At 44.9% G+C, this 22880-nt stretch overlaps 1 protein-coding gene across 8 annotated transcripts in view; it reads left to right on the top strand.

Moving 5' to 3' along the window:
• Window positions 1-22880, top strand: part of Usp7 (Ubiquitin-specific protease 7) — a 60888-nt gene that overhangs the window by 32379 nt on the left and 5629 nt on the right. For 3 of the 8 annotated variants that reach the window (XM_075701776.1, XM_075701773.1, XM_075701771.1), the window contains exons 16-28: window positions 3235-3302; window positions 3566-3720; window positions 5666-5765; window positions 6210-6277; window positions 8188-8296; window positions 9402-9479; window positions 9993-10096; window positions 11460-11628; window positions 13395-13454; window positions 15291-15338; window positions 17122-17193; window positions 18080-18176; window positions 20431-20566. In XM_075701776.1, coding sequence (XP_075557891.1) covers window positions 3235-3302; window positions 3566-3720; window positions 5666-5765; window positions 6210-6277; window positions 8188-8296; window positions 9402-9479; window positions 9993-10096; window positions 11460-11628; window positions 13395-13454; window positions 15291-15338; window positions 17122-17193; window positions 18080-18176; window positions 20431-20537 — 1235 coding nt within the window. In that variant the 3' untranslated portion in view covers window positions 20538-20566. The remainder of the gene's footprint in view (window positions 1-3234; window positions 3303-3565; window positions 3721-5665; window positions 5766-6209; window positions 6278-8187; window positions 8297-9401; window positions 9480-9992; window positions 10097-11459; window positions 11629-13394; window positions 13455-15290; window positions 15339-17121; window positions 17194-18079; window positions 18177-20430; window positions 20567-22880) is intronic. The other 5 variants (XM_075701774.1, XM_075701775.1, XM_075701778.1 and 2 more) reach the window with 5 other exon arrangements.

Genomic DNA, 22880 nt, shown 5'->3' with positions numbered 1-22880 from the left:
GCAAATTGGATAATTGGGACCCATCCATCTGGTCCCTGCAAGCATGTGCATTGAAGGGGCCAGGACAGTGACCAATAGAAATTAAAAGTGGTTTAAGGTTTTGGCTCCACTGCGAGAGCGTTGTAACCAGCACGGTGTGCAGTTTTTATGCATGGCACATGATAACATTTACCTGCCTGCAGGAAAAGCAGCAGTTTTTGGGTAGTCTAGTAAATACTTATTGTTTTCCTATTGCAGAGCATGCTTGATAGTAAAGTGTATGGAATCAAATTGAAGAAACTCTCTTTACCACAGTACTATTTCTAAACATGTTTTTCAAAAAGAACTTAAAAGGCTACGTTTGAAAAAAATATTTTGTAAAAAAAAAGTTATACAAAAATGTCATTGTTGCTTCCTACAGGAAGACCTTAAATTTTTCAGAATATACATTTTCAGCTCGAAGGACCTGTGCAATATTCCAGTAAATACCCCCTGTCTACATACGAAATTTCTTCAGATGTAAAAGAAAATGTCAACTCTACTAACTAGCCTTGGCACGCGATGCCAAAGGTTTGAGTTTTGGTACGGAAAATGGTCGTTTTTGCTAGGTTTGCTTCATGCATCTACCTGTATTTCAAACATTAAATGCAGCACCGCAGTTCCTTCACATTTTGGCTATCTGAAATTAGGCATTTTACGGGGTTGGAAATTTCTTGACAGTTTTGTCTTTAACACGGAGGTGTTTGGTTGCACACTGGTTGACGACGGAGAGTGTCAAATGCAGAGTGACCCTCTGGTGGTCAGACTACCGTATTTACACGATTGTAAGTCGACTCGAATGTAAGTCGACCCCCCCATATCGCTTAATCGGGAAAAAAAAAAAAAAAAAACCCGAGGGCGCATTTGATAACGAAAATTTATTAGTAGCTGACATGGTCATTGGACTACTCGTCTTCACTAGTGCTGCCATCGTCATCGTTGCTGCGGTCCCACAGCGCGTCGTGGTCCAGCAAAATTTCAAATTTGGCAAACGACCGCACCAGGACATCTTGCAGAACAGCAGCCCACGCCAAATGCACCCAACCACACTCAGCCGTCAGGGAGGCTCTTTTGACAGGTCCGGTTGGCGTAATTTCGCAGTCTTCTGCCGCCAGCCACTCGTTGTACTCACGGCGGAGCAGAACCTTAAAATTAAGGCGGAGGTCCGGGCTTATTTCATGACCACGTCGCACTTCACTGGCAGGGACCGATCATGCATTTCAGCGACGTACGCCGCAAGCTTATTAGCCTACAGCTCCGGAAAGCGTCCATACTTCGGCATGTGGGAAATTTCTCACTTGCCGTCACGCAGGTGAAAATTTCGCTTCGCTGCAGTCGCCACTCTCGCACCACCCGTTTAGAAACATCGAAATTGCGGCCCGCTGCACAGTGATTTGTTTCTTCGGCGTAAAGGATGGCAGCCCTCTTGAACGCTGCTGTGAACGAGTGCCGAAAGATTAGTGGGCCTGCAGCACTCATGACGACTGGGGAAGCGTAGAAGTAGCATGTAGCCGAAGTGGAGCGCGTCAAGAAGTTAGTCAAACCAATACCAATGCCTTTAAACAGAGAAAGAGAAACCGGTGTCTGCTCTTCCATGAACTACCGATACTCCCCGCAAGCGCCGCCGTTCTGAGGGTGCCGCCGCAAATGGGAACAGCGGCGCTTTTATCAACTATCGACAGCCCCCCATGAGTGTTGCATGCACTGTAAGACTCTCAAAAATGTTGAAAAACTCTTCCGAAAAGCGAACAAACACGCGGGATAGCGAAAATATACGGGTAGGGCCATAGAGTAAACATAAAATTGTAACTACATTGTAGCTCTCGTTGGTATGGCTTTTTTTGGCGGGGCCATGTTTTGGTTTCGATTGTAAGTCGACCCCCCAACTTCAGACTTTCAAATTTTAAAAAAGGGGTCGACTTACAATCGTGTAAATACGGTAATTCGGAGTGCCCCACTACAGCGTGCCTCATAATCATGTCGTGGTTGTGGCACATTAAACCCCAGAATTTAATTTTTAATGAACGCAGAGCACAGCAAACATGCAGCCAAAGACTTCTATAAAATGAAGTCATGCAGTCCGCATTGCTGTAGTTGCCAGCAGGAACCACAAGGGATGTCGGGGACCCTTTGCTCCTATATGCGAAGCTTCTCTTTGCATACCTTGCTGGGCTTCGTGACTGTGGGTCTTTGATTGGTTGGCTTATTTGGCCAGGCCACGGTGGAGCAGGTGCACCGCTGGGTTCCTTGCATCGCCACCAGATGTAGCTCGCGGCTGTGGCAACGGCGGCCATATGGGGGAAAGAAAAAAAAAGACCCAGAAAGCTTGCGTTAGCACATCTGCGGCTGCTCTGTAATAAAGTAAACGCTTCTTGTGGATAGAACGGATTCGAATTGCACATGTATGTATGTGCATGGTGCCTCTGGAACTATGATGTGTCCAGGGCATCCATTGTACTGTGTAGTATAGGCGGGAACTCCACTTAACAAAAGGTTAGCTGTCATTTGTGTGTGTGCGTGTGCGTGTGTGTGCGCGTGTGTGTGCGCGTGCGTGCTCGCACGTGTTTAGACTATTTATGCACTCGCACAAAGCGTCGCTGTATATGGATTTTAACTCCCTGGATCTTTTTTTTTTTTTTTTTTTTTGTTCTTGTTAAGCCTGCGGTATAGCACTGCATGTGATACTCTGTGGCCGTGACAACAATGCATAGCTGCCAGCTCTCGCACATATTTCGTAAAGCTTGCGAACTTGAAATAGTTCCACAATTCTACGAATGTATTGTCGAGTTATACGAGAAAAAAATTTGAATGCAATGATGCTCAGCTCACCTGGTCTCCGACCATACCCTTTTAAAAGTGTTCCGATGGCGAAAGCACAAAAGAGTGGCACTAGCTTCCAGCAGGTCTCTTCTGACAAGTGCCTGTAGACACAATTGGCAACATTAAAGCCCCTGAAAAAGAATGCAATTTAGCAACTTTGTGTTGCATCGCAGTCTCTGCTGTTCATAGTTAACTGCTGCTTGTCGGCTGTATCTATCCCACAAAAGGTGTGCGACCAAGACAAAAATTAAAAGCAAGGTGTTGCTGATAGGTTGCTGATAGCGCCGATAGGGTTCCTTGTTTCTAAAGCTCCCTGTAGACCTCTCTAATTTGCCCAGTTGTCAGATGTTACTGGCAAGCCATGCATGAGACTTAGCAAAACTTGTTGCTTTGCAGAGGAGCTGTTGCCATTGCTAAACAAGCGAGCAGGCTTCCCAGCTGACACGCAATTGGTGCTGTATGAGGTGGGTTTCTGTCAAAATGCTCTCCATCAAGATCATTTTTGCATATGCCTTTTTTTGTTGTTGTTGCTGTTGTTACTTGATCCTGCTTCACATTTTTCTGCTGTTACTCGAGGAGGCTCAATTCTGCTGATGCATTATGTTGCGATTCTTTTAATGTCGTTGCGGGGGTGAATGCATCTTGTTGTGCCTAGAGTAATGTCATGCTAGTAACAGTAATATCGTAATGTTTCCTGGTGCTATGCATTCGGCTCGCAATGTTTCAGGAAGTGAAGCCGAACATAGTGGACCGAATCGAAGACCTGGAGCTTCCACTGGAAAAGGTTCTGGAGGAACTGATGGATGGTGACATCATTGTCTTCCAGAAGCTTGACCTCCACATGGACGAGTATGAGCTACCCACAGTCAAAGACTACTTCAGGTCGGTGAACGGGTTTCAAAGCAGTCTTGTGGCAACTTTAAACCTGCCTCCCCAAATTGCTCTCTTCAGTTCATCCTGATGGTTAGAAAAAAAAAAATAGAGGATGGCTTCCACTGAACGCTGGACTTCCTTAAACATGCTCACAGTTGGCAGGTTTTTCATGACGGTTGCGAGTTTTATTGTCTGTTGAGACATTATGCCGAGGAGTCCAGACTTGCAAAAGGGCACTTATGCCTCGTGAAGTGCACTGTCCGATCATTTCCTCAATGTGATACGCTGAGGAATTGAAGGTGGACTCTGCAAAGCGATACCGAGTGAATATTTGCCCACGCCACTCTCTGAGGCTCAAGTCTTTCACTGGTATGCGAACCGAATCATGTTCAAGCAATCGTGTTGTCCTGTGTTGGATGTAGCTCTTGGGAAGTTGCACAGGATGCCTTTTGTGGGATAGCCCCGTGGGCCAAAAGTGTGCAGGCTCGTCTAAAATGTGCCACTTCAACATGGAGGAAAGGTTTTCTTTCTTCCATGGATCTTGGATTTCACATGCTGCAAGCACAGTTGCCTACTGATTTTGTGGACATTTTATACCTAAATCCACCCAATAAATTAGTCTATAATTTATTTTGGGGCGTTGTTGCTTACGGGATACATATTCTAAGCTATGTGTCGACAAATGGCTGTGACCAGTACCGTATTAAATTCTGCATTTTTAGTTTCTTTATAACAGAACACCACTCAATTAAAATTAAACTAGACCAATTTTCCTGTTTAATTCGTTGTTATCAAGTGTTGTATAAGTTTGACCAGCACGTTTTGAGTGCTTTTTACCATTGTCCTTCATCTGCATACAGTAAAACCTCATTAATTCGGAAAAGCAGCTAATTTGGACTCTTCCTTTGATCCCAGCAGGCATATGCATTATTTAATGCAATGAAAATTCGGACGTATTTGGCTGCACATCAGTTAATTCAGACAGCTGTCGGAGCTCGGTAAGCGCCAGAGCGCCGTAAGTGTGCGACCCGAAAGAGCAAGAATGGTGGCATCTACTGAAACGGAAGTGGCGCAGTCCGCATCGCCGTAGTCATAAGTGCAAATCGTACGCAAATGACAGCAACGCCAGAATGTGTCATTCCCATTTATGCCTTTAAAGCCTTTATAATTTCTTTATGTTATTCTTTAGATAAATAACATAAGAGCATATTTACCGCTGCGCATAGCAGTGTCCTGGTAACATGCATTCGTGACTGTATAATTGCCATCCGTGATCACGTCGATAGCGATTGCGGTTTTGTCCGCAGTTGTGGCGAATGTTAGTTTCGTTTTGACGTGGTGCGTGCGTTAGCCGCGCGCTTTCAGAACCACAAGGTCGGCGTCGACAGTGGCCACGGTTTCGTCCACAGTGGTTGTGGCAAGCAGTATTATTGTTTTGACAAGCCTTCAAGGATGTAGAGTACCAGCCACATTGTGACGGACAGCAACCAGGTCACTGGCGAAAGAATTGGGATGTGCGCGGGGTAGTGAAAAGCCTCTCAGATAAGACGTGCGCCGCGACTGCGCTGTGAAGGAAGCTGCGAAGCTTTTGCCACTGCGAGCACTAATCAGCCACAAGATGACGAGAATTGCAGCTTCCGCACTGCATTTGTGCAAAATAGAAACAGGATTGGCTCATTCATACAGTGAATAGGAGCGTGTTGACGTAATAAGCATTTGTTTTCTCGATGCTGTTGATAATTCTACATTCGCTTTATTCAAACATATTTTCCGGTCCCATGAAATCTGAATTACGAGGTTTTACTGTAGTGTTAATTAAATGTCACGGTGCTTTAGTACACTCTAACTAGCCCAACTATCTTGTTTGTTTTTGCCTTGACTTGTGGAGGGTTCTGCACCCCAGGTTTGCATTCCAATTGTTTTTTTAATCTCCCGTCTTTCTCATTGTTTGCAGGGACCTCTTCTATAGGGTTGAAGTGACGTTCTGTGATAAAATGATCCCTAATGACCCGGGATTGACAATGGAGCTCTCACTCAAGATGAACTACGACCAGGTGGGTCATTTTGGCCCACCTTATTAGTCAAAATAGCTTTTTGAATATTTCAGTGTTCGAGTATGCCCAATTGTACACAAAATTACAACAAAACTGTTAATCTCTGTGGCCATAGTAGACATGAACTGTGAGTTTGCATACTGAAGCAGACTACATCTCTCGGGGATCCAGCCTTTACTTGTAAATTGTGATCATTCACTAAGAGTCCTGGGAATGCAAAAAAAGAAATACATACTGCTCCATTCGTGCTTTCAGTAACGAAGGCTTCACTCGGGACGTGCAGTGTAATGGAAAAAAAATTTGATCACGTTAATTAAGGGGATGTGTGCATTGCTTTATACTGGTGAAAACAGCTGTTCATTATATTTGAAAAGTACATCCGATTTGGGCTGAAGAATGTGTCCTTTACGGTGCCTTGTCTATTGTTTCTCCCCGACGAAACAGATTGCGCGGGCCGTCGCTCAGCGGTTAGGCACAGACCCTTATTTATTACAATTTTTCAAAGTTCAGAGGTGAGTACTCGTTTGAACTTTTGCTGGCTGTCTGCATTTCTTTGTACATTTCTTTTTATTCGTTTTTATTTTATTTTTAGCTTTGCTTAAGCACTTCCTGCATGCTCTCTTCGTTCGCTCTTTTCGCGCAAAGGCACAACGAAGTCCTCAATGAAAATTGCGATCGTAGAGGGTAAGTTTGGCCACAAAAGCCGCTGCAGCAGCGTGGCGGCGACGGTGTTACATCACTGAGCGCAAGAACAAACTTGAATGTGAATCCAGATACGAGAATAGAATCAAGACCGTGGTGTCTGCAGTCTGACAGTCAAATGCAGAGCCACTCGTATACCTAACACTGCCATGTTGAAGGGACGTAGAAGAAGCAATAATAGTTCAGCTGTACGGTACGAACCCGTTGAGCTTTTTTCAAAGGACTGTGGTAACAACATGACAGCTGGGAAATTCATCAGTGAGAAAGGTGCCAAATCGCCACAGTTCCGGTGATTTTAACAGACACCTACCATGTTTTGCAATATTCGCCTCTTTTCACTCTTGATGATTCACCGCGTAACATGGCCGTGTTGTGACAGAGCTAATCTTAGGGAGCCGGCAATAACTGTGCAGTGGCGCGCTTGTTGAGGCTGACTGACTTCTGCCATTTCATACTTCTGAATTTGCCTCTGTATCACTCAGTTTATGTGATTGATGCATTCAAATGCAACATAAGATACGGGAACATTGAAGAAAGGGGACATATTAGATGAGAACATAATACATAGGAGTCATTGGGCCACACAAATGCGACGTAGCAGCCGGGAAAACTCTGCGACGGATGTGTCAACAGGGTGCCGCTGTATTAGTAAATCTCACTCCTGCAATTGTGAAAACAAGCACTCGCAACAGTAAGAAGAGTCTTGGCAGCCGAGAAGCGAACGAACAGATGTGATATGTTCGGCTGTATCTTGCATGAAATTGCGTAGCTTTAGTTTCGCACATCCAAAGTTGACGAGCATACGATAGAACAGAAAGAGGAGTAAAAAAAAAATGCAAAAGGAGAACAAAAGAATGCAAGCTGAGCGTGAGGTTTTGTGTTTACAAGAGTTGGTTGGTTGGACTGTTGGCCGAAACTCCTCATTAGAAAGTTTGCGAGGATTTCGAGTCTTGCTCGCACATCAGAGCTGTACTGGCACCACTTCGTGTCACGCACTAGGTGTCTCCCTATGTGCAGTTTAGAGAACTGTGATACTGCCGAGCTAGAGTTTCAAATTTGATACTTTCTTCTTTTTGCAATTTTCAAGAATTTCTAAATTGATGGCCTAAATCAAAAAGATGCCGCGTACTAGTTTGGTGAAGTTAGTTACTAATCCTGGAGTTGGGGGGGGGTATTGCAACTTTTTTTTCTTTGATATGCAACTGACTTCATCAACATCGTTTCAGTGGATCCTGAGCAATATGATTACAGAAGTTTCTGAGGTATGAAGCTTACTCTTAAAGGATAATAAGTGAAAGTACAATAATCGCAGAACATTGTCCCAGTAGTGTACGCACTTCGCTACTTGTGGTACGCCTTGACATTGCGAGTGTGAAAGTGCGCAGAGATGATGCACCGCATTGTAAAATGAACTTGTTTGGCACCACCCCTTTACAATTCAGTGCCGCAGTATCGGCTATAATAAAAAAAAATGAACCTGATCTGTTGTAGCACACTTTCGTGATTCATTGCGCATTTTGTTCCTGCATAAAGGGCACCAGAGCACACAATGTCGAGCTTCTAGCGTAGTGTTCAGCTGAGTCACTCCAGTTGAATTTGAACATTGACAACTTCGCTCAACAACACGGCATTCAAATTGGGGCAAGCTTTTCTTGAACTTTTAATTCACACGTCGTTTCCGCTCTTTTCCTATCTTCCTTTTTTTTTTTTTCCTGAGCAGTTACCGCGAAGGTCCCGGTAACCCGCTGAGGTGTACATATGAAGGAACGCTCAAGGACCTGTTAGTGTTCTTCAAGCCAAGGCAACCCAAGAAAATCTATTACCAACAGGTGGGACGTTCTGTTTTGGGTTACCGTGGTGATGGTTGGGATGTTTCCTTTCCACCCTATTTCTTCAATCATCAGCCTCGCCTGATATGCAATGCTGATAAGAGTTGGTTGCCGTTTCGATGTGGCAGAGCAGTCGCACATTTCTGGCGATCCAGGTTTTAGATTGAATCATAAATTGTAGCAAGAAATAAACCTTCGCAGGGGAGGCATTACTGCATTTTTGCACGTGTAACCCGCACCGAGAATTTGAAATAAAAGTTAATGGTAAAGGTGAAGCGCTGCTGCAAAGCCACACCATAAGGCAAAATTGGCACATAACCTGCAGGGATTATGCCGGGTGCTTGAGATTATTCGATATTTTGGGCAATCACCTGCCGAAGCTGAATAATCTGTTGGCTGCTCTATATCACCTTATATTAATGTGCGCCTGTTGTGCACAGCATTAATCATCTGGTGTGATTTTCTTGGTTTCGAGTATGGTTTATGGTTGTTCAGTAATTCACTACCAGTTCATTACTAATGCTAGTCTTGTTTTGTGTATTCATTCACTTGCTTGCATTCTTACATTGCCTCCCCCACTGTAATGTCAAAGGTGCTATGGGTACTCTAAGTTAAATTTTCTCGGGTCTCCCAACTGAGCACCCTCACCTTGTGATCATGACTGTCTTACAATAGAGTAAATACGGTGCCTACCAACTCCCTCGAATGTTTCATAACGTTTATGAATTGGGTCTTGAAATCTTTGAAGCTCGTAAGAATGTCGGGTATTAAGAAAAATAAAAATTATTTTTTGCAAACGAATTTTGCTCATTGGTTCCCAAACCTTCTGTTGGTCTTTCGATGGTGAAAGAATGCCAGAGTGGGGTGCTTGTGCCGGGCAAGTTTATATAGACAAGTTGCTGAAGCAGATGAAATAAAATAATGCCACAGTTGGTGGAAGAGTCGCTGATCTAAAAAAAAAAGAAAAATGTCTCGGTTATCAGTACTGGATTGGCAGTATTCTGCCAATCCATTTAGACTTTTCTTGTATTTTTCTTTTGCTTAGTCGCCAAAAGCTACTCTGCTCTGATCGAACATTGGTCTCTCTTGCGTTTCCTCTCTGCAGTTGAGCATACGAATAAACGAACTGGAGAGCAAAAAGCAGTTCAAGTGCATTTGGGTCAACAACAAGTTCAAGGAAGAGGTGAGGTAGCCCGGTTCTTCTGTATTACCTGTGTGGGTGTTTTTCTTCTCCACGAAATACTTCTCTGTAGACCGTTCTTTTGTTGTAGGCCTTATTGTTGGTGCTTCCTCATTAGCTTCTCTTGTTGCGACATCTGTGGAGCTTATTTCTGTCCTTGTGTGATGGGCTTGTGAAGTGTCACGCGCTCGTGAGTAAATCCAAGGACAGCATGACCAGTGCTGTGGTACCAGCCGCGACTTTCATTGTGGTACATTGGGCTGCTACCAGCACCAGTTCGTACCTGTACTGTGGTACTGGTACCAGTCATTGCTGGTACTGTGTGACCAGTTAGTACTGGTACTGTAGTACTGCTTGTGTCACTCTTGTACGTTGCACAGTACAGGTACCATGCAATAACTTCAGTGGCACCACTGTACCGGCTGTGACAGTTCCGCATGGTACACCCCAGACTTGCCTGCAATTGCAGTCTCCGCGTTTTCCGCTTGGCTACATGCGTTTTTGCATTTTGTACAGAAGGAGTTGGTACTGTACCCAAACAAGAACGGCTGTGTGAGCGATCTCCTTGAAGAGGCACGCAAGCAGGTCGAGCTCTCCGAGGATGGTTCGGGGAAGCTCAGGTGGGTTTGCGTGCTGGGTACAGTGCATTTCAATGCACTGTACCCAATTTCAGTTCAATTTACGGTGCACGTCAATTGGTACAGTGTATTTCAAACGCCTGAGTAATTTCTATTTCCATATGGTCGCAAGGAAGTGAGGTTTGCAGTTTCTAATCTTTCTTTGTGTCCGGTTTTGCGTCTATATTTTTTTAAACTCTTTCTACAAGGTGCATGCCATTGTGGAAATAATTCAGTCGAGTTCCTGCCTCACCTCATCTGTCTTCTAACCTGTTCCATGTTACTGCAGCAGCATGTCTTGCCATGAAGATGTGCTTTCACTGGACAACTTTTGAGCTGATTTAAACGAAATGTGCTTTAGAAAGCTGTATTCTATTGTCTGTAAGAAGCAGAAATGAAATTTATAGCCTAATTTTGAATGTTTTCCTTGTCTGTGCTCTTGTCTCTAGCTGCCAGGTACTGCCCGTCAAGCCCTCGTTTGGCTTCAGCAGGCCCAATTTTGTATTTTGATATTGTATGCAGCAATAATTGTCCTGTTTCTTTTTATTCTAGCCTTCATATCTTCAAGTTGCATTTAATTTTTTTCTTTCCTTTATTTAGTGAATGGCGTATGTGAATATTTGAATGTTTCATATAAGTTGTATGAAGTTCTATTCAGTTCAATCTTCGAATTAGTCGCTGTTCATGAATGTCAATATTTTTAGAATACTTTTCGAATATTTCAAAGGATCAACTGCGTCCAAATAAACACAAAATTGGAGAGAAAGTGTGGCAATTTTTTTTTTTTTTTGTCTGCACCGCGGGCATAGTATAGAAATGAACCATGAAAACTTGTGTAGTGGAGCAGGCTACGTCACATAGGGAGCCATACTTTACAGGCTATATAGCAATAATTCGCACTATCTGAAGAGCCCTGTGCATGCGAGGAAACTACTTGCTTGCTCCTAATGCTTCATTTGTGCTTTTAATAAACAGTGCTCCATAACCTACTACGTAATGAAACGTGCTAACTTTAAGAATACTAGGATGTAAACATCTTTTCATATTAATTGTGATCATGACCTTTCATTATTTGAAAAGTATTCAGTATTAGATTCACTTGTGGCACTATTCGATTTATATTAGATTCGGTCTCCAAGATCACTATTCACACCCCTATTTTATATTCTCAATTTGCTATTCCATGAAATCGAATTCTTTGCCAATCCCCCCAAAGTGGGTTTGTGCCATTGCCACATCAGGGCTTACATTGGTCATTGAAATTTGGCATCAGGTGCAAGGAAGAGAGGAGTGCCTAGTGGAGGCTCGAATTCTGTTGGCAGGGTTGTTTGGTGACTTCCTGGTTTCATACTTTTCGCGTGCGCAGGCTGATGGAGGTGATCAGCTACAAGATCTTCTCGATCCAGCGGGAGGACGTGCTGCTGGACAACCTGAACCAGGCAAACTCCAAGACGTATCGCATCGAGGAGATCCCCCGGGAGGACCTCATTGTGGCCGACAACGAGATCCTCATCCCCTGCGCCCACTTTCAGAAGGTGGGCACTTGTCTTTGGTCAACAGGCTTTGGCTACTGACCTTGACTTTGGCGTCAGCGGAAGAGCAAGATGCAGTCACTTTGCCATCTGCTTTAGCCATTAGTCACTGGCTATGGGCCTTGACCTTGGCTTTAACCATAGTTTCATTGTGAGAACGAGACAAGGTCACTTGGTCAATTGCTTGGACCGTTGGCCGTTAGCCTTGGCTATTTATTGGCTTTGACATAGGCTTCTGTATTAGACCATGATGCAGTTACTAGTCGGCGAGATTGGACATAAATTTTAGTGTAAGAGGAAGGCTGTGACCTTGGCCTCATTTTACGAGTGAAACAGTTGTCACTCGCGAAACATTTGCGCTGTACGAGCAAGTGTGAAACAAAATGTACTCTTCCTCCTTCTCATCGACCTGTGACATTCTATCACCCCTTCTGTTTGCTAATAGCTGCTGACTGACCTCTGGAACACCACTGGAGTCGTTACGAGTATCTTGGTACAATAATAAAACTGCCTTTTTGATGCTAAATTTTAAAAAAATATTTTTGAAAAAGTTTTGGTGGCAGTTGGAACTCAGTCGGTATAATACCCGTGCCACAAGGGCCTTCTGAAATGGGGTTGCCAGTCTTTGTCACTCTTAATACCAAATAGGTTATTGTTGTCAATTTAGGTTTAGTGTTTGGCTCTATGCATTTAGCACTTAGTTTTTCTGGAGTTAGTGATCAGATCCCTAGGTTTCACACTCTCCGGCTTAGATTTTTCACTGGGTATTAAATTGCTTACCATAGTACTTCACCTGATGGCAAACTTCAGGTTATACAGTCGCCGACCGATAATTCGGACTCGACGAGGACTACCAAAGCATCCAAATAATTGGGAGTCCTAAATACCGGATTCACCCAAAAATAAGACTTAGTTGCATAAGTGGCCGAAAAAAAAGGTGTGCCGTATTCTCGGAATGTTAGTGTCGTCACTTTTGCGTGACTATAGCTTGCCTTCGCTTCTGCGAACGAGAGGTCATTCTTGGCTCAGTGTCGAGCACGCTTTCTATATCGCAACCATTTGTATTGCAATTATCTTTCAAAAGTGATTACTCAGAAATACGGCTTAAGTTTGTCAATGCTTGTTGCTCCGGGCACTTACGCTTGCTCTTGGCTTACACTCTGTGGCCGTGATTTTCTAGCAGCGCCTCAATGCCATTTCTTTTCACGCTTTTCGTGCTTCTTGAGTGTTCAGAGCGACGCTCCCTACACATTATCAATGAGATCAGCTGGCCATGAGCAGCAGTGGCATAGAATCTAGCGGAAAGTGTTGCTACAAACTTGTGGCCCATATATCTCGACCATTGAGGTGCTGTCGCTGCAGATAGATGAAAGTACAATGAATGCATGCACTGGATTCTTGTCGGCGACTACTAAATCGACTAGGCTTCGTTAGTTTGGGTCTCTCGGAGCACCGGCGACATCATTTGCGCACAGTCGTGCAGTCAGTCCGAATTATCGCATGACATGCTGTAAGGGGCCTGAAAGTTCAGTCGTCCTACATTAAGTTGATGGAGCGAGTGGCGATGCCTGCGGGCGGGTTCATCCGAATAATTAAGGATGTTCAAACTATCAGTGTCAGATAATTGACTCTTGATACTAAGAACTAGTTATCCCAGGCTGCTAGCATCCTGCCATTTTTATTGCATTGCTTTTATGTCTTTCTGTTTTGTATCGAAAGAGTAGAACAGGTGACAGTTTTCACAGAAGTTTATCTCTCTTCCGACGCAGGTTCAGCGGAGTCGCGACTATCAAAGCGATTCGGCCGACGACATTATTACTTGTAAACAAGTAAATATCAAGCAACGTTTCTTCACATTGCGCAGTGTCACGTCTGTAACGCAGAATTAACAGCAGACATCTGTATGTGTGTCTTGTGTCCGTCTGGAGGCGCAGTTAGAGGGAAGACCTGTGCATTTCCGAATGGCTTCTTAATAGTCCCGACACGACTTTGTCGTACAGTTTGAGTGGCAAGATCGGTGGCAGCGTCGGTCGACGCTGCATTTAAAGATCCAGGAAGGTGCCTGTGTGGCACGGGTATAAATTACATTTCTTGACTCTATTGCCTAGAGTATGTAATCTGCCTTTGACTAAAGCAATGCCATTGATGGCTAATGTTCTGTGACTAGCCTTCGTCTAGTGCCTAGCTTCACTGCAACTGCCGCCAGTGTTTAACCATTAATAGCTTCTGGTAAAGCATGCTGCAGCAGAGTTCTGCCAGTTATTGTAGAATTTCATGACACTGTGATGCGACATTGAAATAGCACCGACAAGAAGTGTCTTGCTACTACTGCCTCCACCTATCAGATTAGCTGTTGGCTAGATCAACATTATGAAACATCGTTCCAGCACACAAGTAAACATGGACGAGAAGAGAAGGACAAGAAAAGTTGTCCTTCTCTGCTCGTCCGTGTATATTTGTGCGTTGGAACAATGTTTCATAATGCTATTCACAACCAACTAGCCCAGCTGTCCACACATAACCTAGAATAGGGCTTCCGAAACTCCTAGAACCTGTACTTTGCCCAATTTAATAAGTGTTCTTTCCACTGTCTTTACACAGTGCCATGGTTGGTTTGTTCAATTTTGGTGCAAGGGTGTAACGGAAGGGTGTCTTTTTAAATTTTCTTTGCCAGCTCGTGCAGTCTGTGGATCAGCTAAGCTAGCAGAAACGCGAAGCATGCCGTGTCATGTCACTCAACAGTGTCATGAAAGCTGTGTGTTGACGCTGTGTTTTGTGTCAAATGAATTTCGCAGACCATTTTTTACCATTATGTACGATTTTCCCAAACCGCTACCTAATAGTGGCATGTTTATCTGCACACCTGCCGCGACCTGCCGCGACCTGCCGCGGTGGCTTAGCGGCTATGGTACTGCTCAGCTAACCACCAGTTCACGGGATCAAATCCTGGTCACGGCGGCCGCATTTCGATGGGGGTGAATTGCAAAAACACCTGTGTACTGTTAAAGATATCCTGGGGGTCAAGATTATGCCAGAGACCCCCACTACTGCATGCCTTATCAAATCACGGTTTTGGCACGTAAAGCCCCAGAATTCATGCCCTGTCATCCGTAGTTGTGTTGTCATGCGTAGTTGTGTTGTCATGCTTAGTTGTCTTGTCATGCGTAAATGTACGAGGTGGGGTTGCTGTGTGATGCACAGTTTGCATGGTAGAAGCGCATGGCATGCATGTATGAAGCATGAAATGGTCATTTCCCTCGTGATTTTCTTGGCATCTAATTATTGGACCCCTTTGTTTTCTCCCTTGTTCCTCTTGTTAGGCAAACTCTGTGTAGGCCTTCCGTTAGGCCTTAGCTTCCATTAGGCCTAGAACTATGTGTAAAATACAAATCGGCGCGGCACTCTTAATGCCTTGTTCCTGTAACACTTGCAACTAAAGATGATCCCCGTCTAATATGTTACCGCTGTGCGGCTGTTAACACTCGCGTTGCGCATGCCAATTTGTGCAGCTACGCACTTGCCAAGCGCCTGGTGGAGTTGGCAGCTGTCATGCTATTCCTCATCTGTACCCGATTCTCTCTTGTGATGACACCCTCCTAACCTGCTGTTTGTTTCTAAATATAGAATTTCCAGCTTGATCTCTGATCGTCCTTTGCCTTTTTCAGGAGATCTTCTCGACGTTTGGAGTTCCCTTCATGCTGAAGATTAAGCACGTAAGTATAGCTGGGGGCCTCCCACGCATATTTTAGAACCTTCAACGCAAGTGTTGTAAAAGAACTGGCGCGAAACGTTTGTCGTTAAAGAATTGGATGCTTAGTGAGCTGGCATTTCAGTCTATGAATTGTGCAGGCTAACCAAAGAGAAAACGTGTGGCCTTGCGAAGAATCTTTAAATTCGAACGTTGACATGGGCTAGCTGGGGCAATATGTCGAAGTCGCAAAAGCGTAGAAGAACGGAATGAGCGAGAACACAAACTATAAATTTTGCGACAAATATTTATTGTGTACTGGGCACAGAATACACACACACACTGGCAAGAGAATGAGAGAGGAAGAAAAACTCAATGTCGTTGGATAATACAGTAGAACCTCGTTCATACACTTTGGGGAAAAAACTTGAGAAAAAACGTACTAACCGAGAGAACGAACACTTCAAAGTACCCAAAAAATTCGACCCGCTACTGTAGTTGACATCTACGTAATGTGAATCGTTGCGCACGAGACGTCGAGGCGCATCGAGCTGGTGAGGCTTCGGCGGCTGGATGCGCGTTCTATTGTTTTACTGTTGCCTGGTGTATTAAGAGGGCGATGGGAAACCAAAACGAAATCGAGCTGGCTGGCGACGCCGGATGCCTCGGAAATGAAATTTGCCGCTCGCATCATGCTGCCTGCATCGGGGAACGGTGGCGCGTTTCGATTATCGGCCCACTACAAGCGTGCAGTGCGCTACTAAAGGCACCACACCTCGCGCGCTGTAAGATGGGTGGGCGAAGGCGCTTATCGCATTGGAGTTGGTGGCGATAGCTTCGAAGGCAGCGTGCGACGGCCCCGAAGATTTGCTGGTACATACCGGAATAAGAAACCGAGCTAGCGCCTGCGTTTTCATGCGAGAAGGGTGGGCAAGTATTGCAGTGAAGGTGCTGTGGCAGGTGGCCGTGTGCTGTTCTCGATCGCGTGCGCCTCGTGCATTTTCGTGTTTACAACGGATCTAGTGGCGAGAAAACGCAGTGTGCAGTTCATTCAATAAATGACCACAAACACTTTTCTTTTTTTGCAATAACACACTTATTGCCAGTTTTAGTCTTGCTGAACAGGGCAATGACATTTGCAAACTGTGGGTTGTTGAAATATTCACCGTTATTCCTCACTCCTATACATGAAAGCTAACGGCCGGAAAACGTGTCGTACTATTGCAGTTTGGCGATGTACTAAATGTTGATGCCAAAAAATTGTTTTCCGGTAACATTTGAACCGGTAAAAAGTTAGCGGAACTCTATTAGGCCATTTTTTTTTGCGTGTTCTTGATCGTGTACGTTGGCACCAGGAAATCGCTGCTTACGGAATCATATCCACGAGGTTCTACTGTAATTCATATGAAGGGCCACTAAATCAGCCACGCACGCGAACCACGCAAAAATTCCACCGCTTTATCAAATATATTAATTGAAGGCGTGCTTGCTAGAGGTCTGCGAATACTCAAATATCGCTGAATCGAATAGTGAACCTTCGAATAATTAGATTTGCAAATAAAATATCATGGATTTCTAAAATGTTCTAAAAAGTTTCTAAATCGAGAACACCAAAAAAAAATGACCCGATACAGTTACGCTTCTTTTTTTTACCGTTTCATGCGTTGCCAGAAAACACTATCTTTTGGCACCAACATTCAGTAAATTGCCAAACTGCGGTTGTATGAAACGCTTTCCTGCCGCTAGATCCTGTGTGAACCTTCATGCACATGTCGTGACCAAGCAGGGTTCTGCTTTGCTCAATACAGGGAGAACCCTTCGCAAAAGTCAGGGACAGGATCCAGAAGAAGCTGGATGTTCCTGAGAAAGAGTTCGAAAAGGTGAGCCTGCCCATCGGTGTTTCTCCAACTTCCAGTTGATGCCTAGGCTGCGTTTGTACGTCCGTGCATTACCCAAACAGGAAAACTCCAAAACTCGCGAGGAGGAGGAATTGCTCGGGAGACTCGCAATGATGGTTACGCACACTGTATTGCTTCTGAGTCTCTCCAGCGGCTGCTGCGTATGGCGTGGCTGCATGGGCCCTATCCTAAATGGTCTGCGATGAGTACAGAGTGTAGTTGCGCCGATGGCTCATCGCTTTGCATGCGCCGTTTTTTTACTGTTCAGCTTTGAAGCGAGAAGCAGCACAAAGGTCAATTTGCTCGCTGCAACTGCCGCACTTCCTGACAGCGAGTTTCCGCAGTCACTGAGTGAGGTCTGTTCATGTTTGCTTGTGCACATGCGTGGCACCATGCTTGTTCATTTAGTTAGTAAGGGAATGCTTGCAAGTTTATACAGTTGATATGGTAACTGTCCTCCTCGCTTCGTGTAGCTGTCTACTAAATTGATAACGCAAGCAACGCTTCGCGTTTCGGGTGAAACTGCAATTTTTCTGTTATTGCTGCAGCTTGGTGTCACTCATGGTGGCGTGCTATATATATATATTTTATGCTATATTCTCCTGAAATTTGCATCTGGTTCATATATGCTCTGTACTTTTTCACTCTTATTTCGTTGTTAATTACATGGAGCACAACATGCTGAAGGCATAGCTGTCAATGGTGGCTTTGTTCTAATCAATTAATCTTCGTTATGTCTGTTGTCTTCCTGTCTTTGCGCTAGTTTACTCGTTTTAAAACCTTCCTGGTCCGTTGTTTCACCGAGCTTCTCTTACAATCTCCAATGCAATTGGCTCTTCAACACTCCCTTGCTTCTTCTGGCTTGCAGTACAAGTTCGCCATCGTGGTGATGGGCAGGGCACAGTTCATCGAAGACAACGAGTACGTCGTCAACCTGTCGGACTTCATGGCCCAGGCGCCCCAAGGTGGGTGTGGGGGAAGAGAAATCTCTCATGGCTGCAGACTTCTCTGGCAGACCGCAGAGCTCTGTGAAGGGCACTTCAACCCTTTCTGGTCCAAATATTCCTGCAGGAATCGTAAGGTGTTGCAAGGAACTACCTGACGTTTTGAGAAAAAACACAGCAGAAAGTATTTCCAGTTAGCCAGTGTGAGCTTTCTGGTGCATCACCATCATGCTGAGGTTGGGCCTCTGCACTGCATCTTTGAAGCCTGCTTCCTGATGAGTATCATCTGCCTTGGGTGGCATGAAAATAGCCTTCAAATAATTGCACACCGCACCATTATGACTGACATAACGAGTTTGAAGGATTGTGCTCCATAGTCATCGAACTGTTGGCAGATCGGGCGAAAAACTTCTTTTATTGCCCAAAACTCCTATGGGAATATCATTTGCATTATTTGTCCCCGTAGTTCTTGCAAATTTTCACTTTAATACAAAAAAAGATTGGACCAGACAGGGTTAGTGACTTTCTTTGGCACGTCCCCCTATTTTGTGGGAATGGTTCTGGCTGTATAAACTGGGTCTATCTTGGAGACAAGGCAATAATTGATGTCGGTGCGTGTACCAGTGCACAAAGTGGGTCTTTCTTGCGAGGATTTAATGCAATTTGTGATGTGGGCCAACCTTGAAGGCAGTGCAGTGTCGCAGAGCCGCCTACACGCCTCGTAGCATTAACCAGTACAGCTAACTAATATCAGCTGATCTCTTCATAGTTGAAATCTGCGTAGTTGCCATCCATGATCGCGTCAATAGCAACCACCGGTTATTTCGTCCGAACTTGTTACAGCAAATAGTAGTTTCATTTTGTCGGGGCGTGAACATTGGCCAACTGCCTTCAGAACCGCAAGGTTGCCGTACATGAGCGCGTCAATAGCAGCCATGGTTTCGTCCGCAGTGGTTGCGACGAACTGTAGTTTAGCTTCGACTCGGTGCGAAGTTGTCGAAGATGCAGAGCACCGGCTACATTCTGTTGGAGGAACGATTTGTTGGGGACCAGCTCACTAGGGAAAATGTAATCGGGTTGTGCACAGGGTAGCGAAATAAGTCTCAGATGAAGATGCATGCTGCCCTTTTTGGAGCTTAGTGGGGTTCCCTGGGATGAGCATGCTTGAGAACCCCTGGTCTATGATGTTCAGTTACGTAGTCTACAGACGTGCCCATGGCACAAATGAAGAACAACACAGTGCTGACAATGACAAGGGCAATTATTCTGCGTTCTATGCACCAATCTAGCCAGCCGAATTATTACCAATAGCAGCCGATGGGTGCGCAATAAATCAAGTCAAGTCTGACTCACCGCGACCGGATAGCCAGCGAATATGTTCACTCACATGCTGGACACCGACACCTAATCATTCACATGTACAGTCACGTGAACGGTGCCACACTTGAAAGATTGTGTCCATCAATCCCAGTGTCCTACTCCAAAGCCTTCCCCGGGACAGTTGTGTGAAGCGCGCCGTCACACGAGCCGTAAGATTTTCACGATTCTGGCGATGCAGAAAATGTGGTGAAACAATTTCAAATAGGCAGAATTAATTTGTGAGGGGGTAAGGTCACCCTGGCGATCTGTAGGTGAGACTTGCGTTCGAGGCGTGCATCACCATTCTGTGCATTGCAGAGAAGTCCACATACCTGTCTAGTTGCCACGAATTGAAAAAGAGGAAAATAATCTGCTTATTTGTGCATTATGCTAGCCAAAAGCTGCAACTGTAAAAATAACATGTTCAGCAAGTCTAAGTCACTTTGCTAAATGAACAATTCATTTGGCACTGTGGCTTCACCATGTGGAAGGGCAGTAGTAATTTTTGTCCATAGTTAAAATCATAAAATTGCAGCAGTACTTAGCAGACCCGTCAATACATCGTGAACAGTTAATGTACTGCGCAAAATGCGAAAGATAGCGCAGAGCGCAGTCCTAGCAGTTTCCTTCCTTGTTGCATTTTGCACAGTACACGTTTGCGAAGTCGAGGCTCGCTCAATTGCGACACACTTGTGGCACACTTTCTGCACTGCCGCCGTCGTCGTCGAGACACCATGTGTCGTTGGAGTTATTGGTTGAGGTTGCGATGAGGGTGCCTCCCCACCACCACCCCCCCCCCACTCCCCCACCCAGCAGAAGTGGCTGTGTGGAAATAACCTGGAGCCCCTCTGCCATCGCTCCCTCCCCCCTTTCCCCCTCGCTGTCCCCCCGATTTCTGTCCCCCGCTTCCTCGCAGCAACAGCCATGCACCCGCGACCTTGGCTGGGCATTGAGCACGTCAACAAGGCACCGAAGCGGTCTCGCTACAACTACCTCGAGAAGGCCATCAAGATCCACAACTGACCGGCACAGGCCTCCATCTCAACCAGGAGGTGGGCAAGGGTCTTGTTGAACATTGCGGAATTTTGTCTTGTCCGTAAAAGTACTGGCATGTACGGGATTGCCCGTAAAAGTATTGGCATGTACGGAATACCGGGTTACCGGAGAGCTGTATGGCAGAAGCAACGCTGGTAATGACCTCTTGAGACGCACAGTTCAATCCCTTTACTGCCAATGGTGAATGAGCATGTCATGACGAAGGTTGCAGTACCTTGTAATTTTTACTTTGATTTTTTTTTTCAAATATTGCCACTAGAACTTGTTCTGGACATGAGGTTATGTCACATCGTGCCGGCATTGTAACATACCATGTTCTTGCTGAGAGTGCAAAGATCGCGCTGTGGCTTCTGGTCACTGAAATGTGTTGCTCCACCTGTTCTGTAGTAAATAGGTTGACGTCTTACAACTTAAGATTATTTGACTTAATATTATTACATAGAACTGCATGGCCTGTACCTATGTCTTTCACATGCGCAGTGCAGTGAAGGTGTCAGATAATCATGTAAGCACAGAGTTTGTTCCTGTGTCCAAAAAAAAAATTTGTACCAATGTGTATGCCACACGTGTGTACAACTGTTCCACCGTATATGCCGTATTTTGAGCATTTCAGTATGTTGCTTTTCGGGATTGTATGCTTCACAGCATACAATCCATCCTGTCCCGTCATCTATTCCGTGTTTTCTTCCCACCCTGTCACCGTAACACTGGATGTGTAATAACTTCCATTAAATTTGACTCCAGTTAAATTTTTTGGTTAATTCAATACCAACCGAAGCTCGCCAAGCTGGCGCCCAAACATTATTTTGATCCTAAAATGGGCCTTGGTGACCAGTCAGCATGCACACACCTGACCCCTGGTGACCCCATTGGAGACCCTTTCAGCCGCAGTAGTTCTCTGGTGATTAGGGAACGGCGACTGCATTAAACGCACATCATCTCCTGCCGAAAACACCTAGGAAGATCTTGAAGAAATAACGGTAGCTCACAATGTCTGATTACGTAACTTGACAGATTCTAACATGCACCATTATTTTTTTACCTAGACAATTGGTCCGAAGATTGCCTGTGCAGTGCAATTGCATGCAAAACCAAAACTGCCGTTGTGGCCTTGTATACTTTGCCGCATAACATTGCGGTAAAGCTGACTTTCAAAAACAGGCCGCCACTGTGCAACACACGATAGGCCCTTGTCCATTTTTCTTGCTGAAAAGTCATGTGTGCATTAGGTTTCTCATTTGTTTAGGAACTTTAATGTCATTTGTAAGTTAGTTTTCTATTTTGGGTACATAGAAAGTGGGCCTGTGTTTGATTTGGAGGTGTGTTAGAATCGGACAAACACTGCCAAAAGAATGAGGTACGGGTTTTGCCATTTTTAACGTGACAGGGTTAAGGGCTCCATGCCTCAAAAAGTCCGTTGTCGGCGTCAGACGTCGTTTCACCAAAAATAATTCCAAACCACAACCACGTAGGCCCTGCGTGGCGCAGAGGCGTTACTGAACTAATAGAATTTTGAATGCATCAGAAAAATCGTAAAGTACAACCTAAGCAAAACCTACAGACATGATAGCGTTGGAGTTTAATGTAAGTATACCAGAAATCGTAATTCTGTTACGCAGAAACTTGTACACAAGCCCCTTTTCCAGCGTTTCTACCATTTATAGAGCGGCGCTGCCCTCTCGTTTGCTTGCAGCAACACAGTTGCGCTCACCTCCATGCATCTGCAACAAAGCTGCAGTTGCCGGGAAGGGTGCCAAGCAGTTCGTATAACCTGAGGAACATTTATAGAATTTTGGCTTGTCTGTAAAGGTATTGGCATTTACGGAAATAACGGGTTACCGGAATGCTATCGCGTTCCACTCTTGAAGGCGAAGCTTAAGTGTCCTCCGAATTTCTTTCTGTGTCTTGTTTAATCAGGCCTGCCGGATAATTTTATAGATTCCTTTGGTCCAGCCAAGGTCAAATTAATGGAAGTCAACTGTATCTCAGCTCTACCATAGCCTGCTAAGTGTGGTACAAGGTATTCTTCCAAGCCCCTCAGCCTATTTTTTCTCGTATTCTGGTCGCGCAGTGTGAATAAGCCTAATGGATGGTTAGAGGAGGACTATACTTACCAGATTCTATTGTGTGCCTTTCTTCTAAGAAAGTGGGTGATAAACTTGCAGCACATTACAGTACAATACGAAACGGAAACTGCAATTACGGCTGTTTGGCAACAGCCGTCCATCCGAGCAAGCATGTAAGCACCAGTCATTGCAAGATGGCAACAGTTAGTTTGGTATCACATTGGTTGATGATGCCAACACATCA

Source organism: Dermacentor variabilis, chromosome 8 (assembly GCF_050947875.1).
Source record: "Dermacentor variabilis isolate Ectoservices chromosome 8, ASM5094787v1, whole genome shotgun sequence".
Lineage (NCBI taxonomy): Eukaryota > Metazoa > Arthropoda > Arachnida > Ixodida > Ixodidae > Dermacentor > Dermacentor variabilis.
This window is presented reverse-complemented; position numbering and strand designations above follow the sequence as displayed.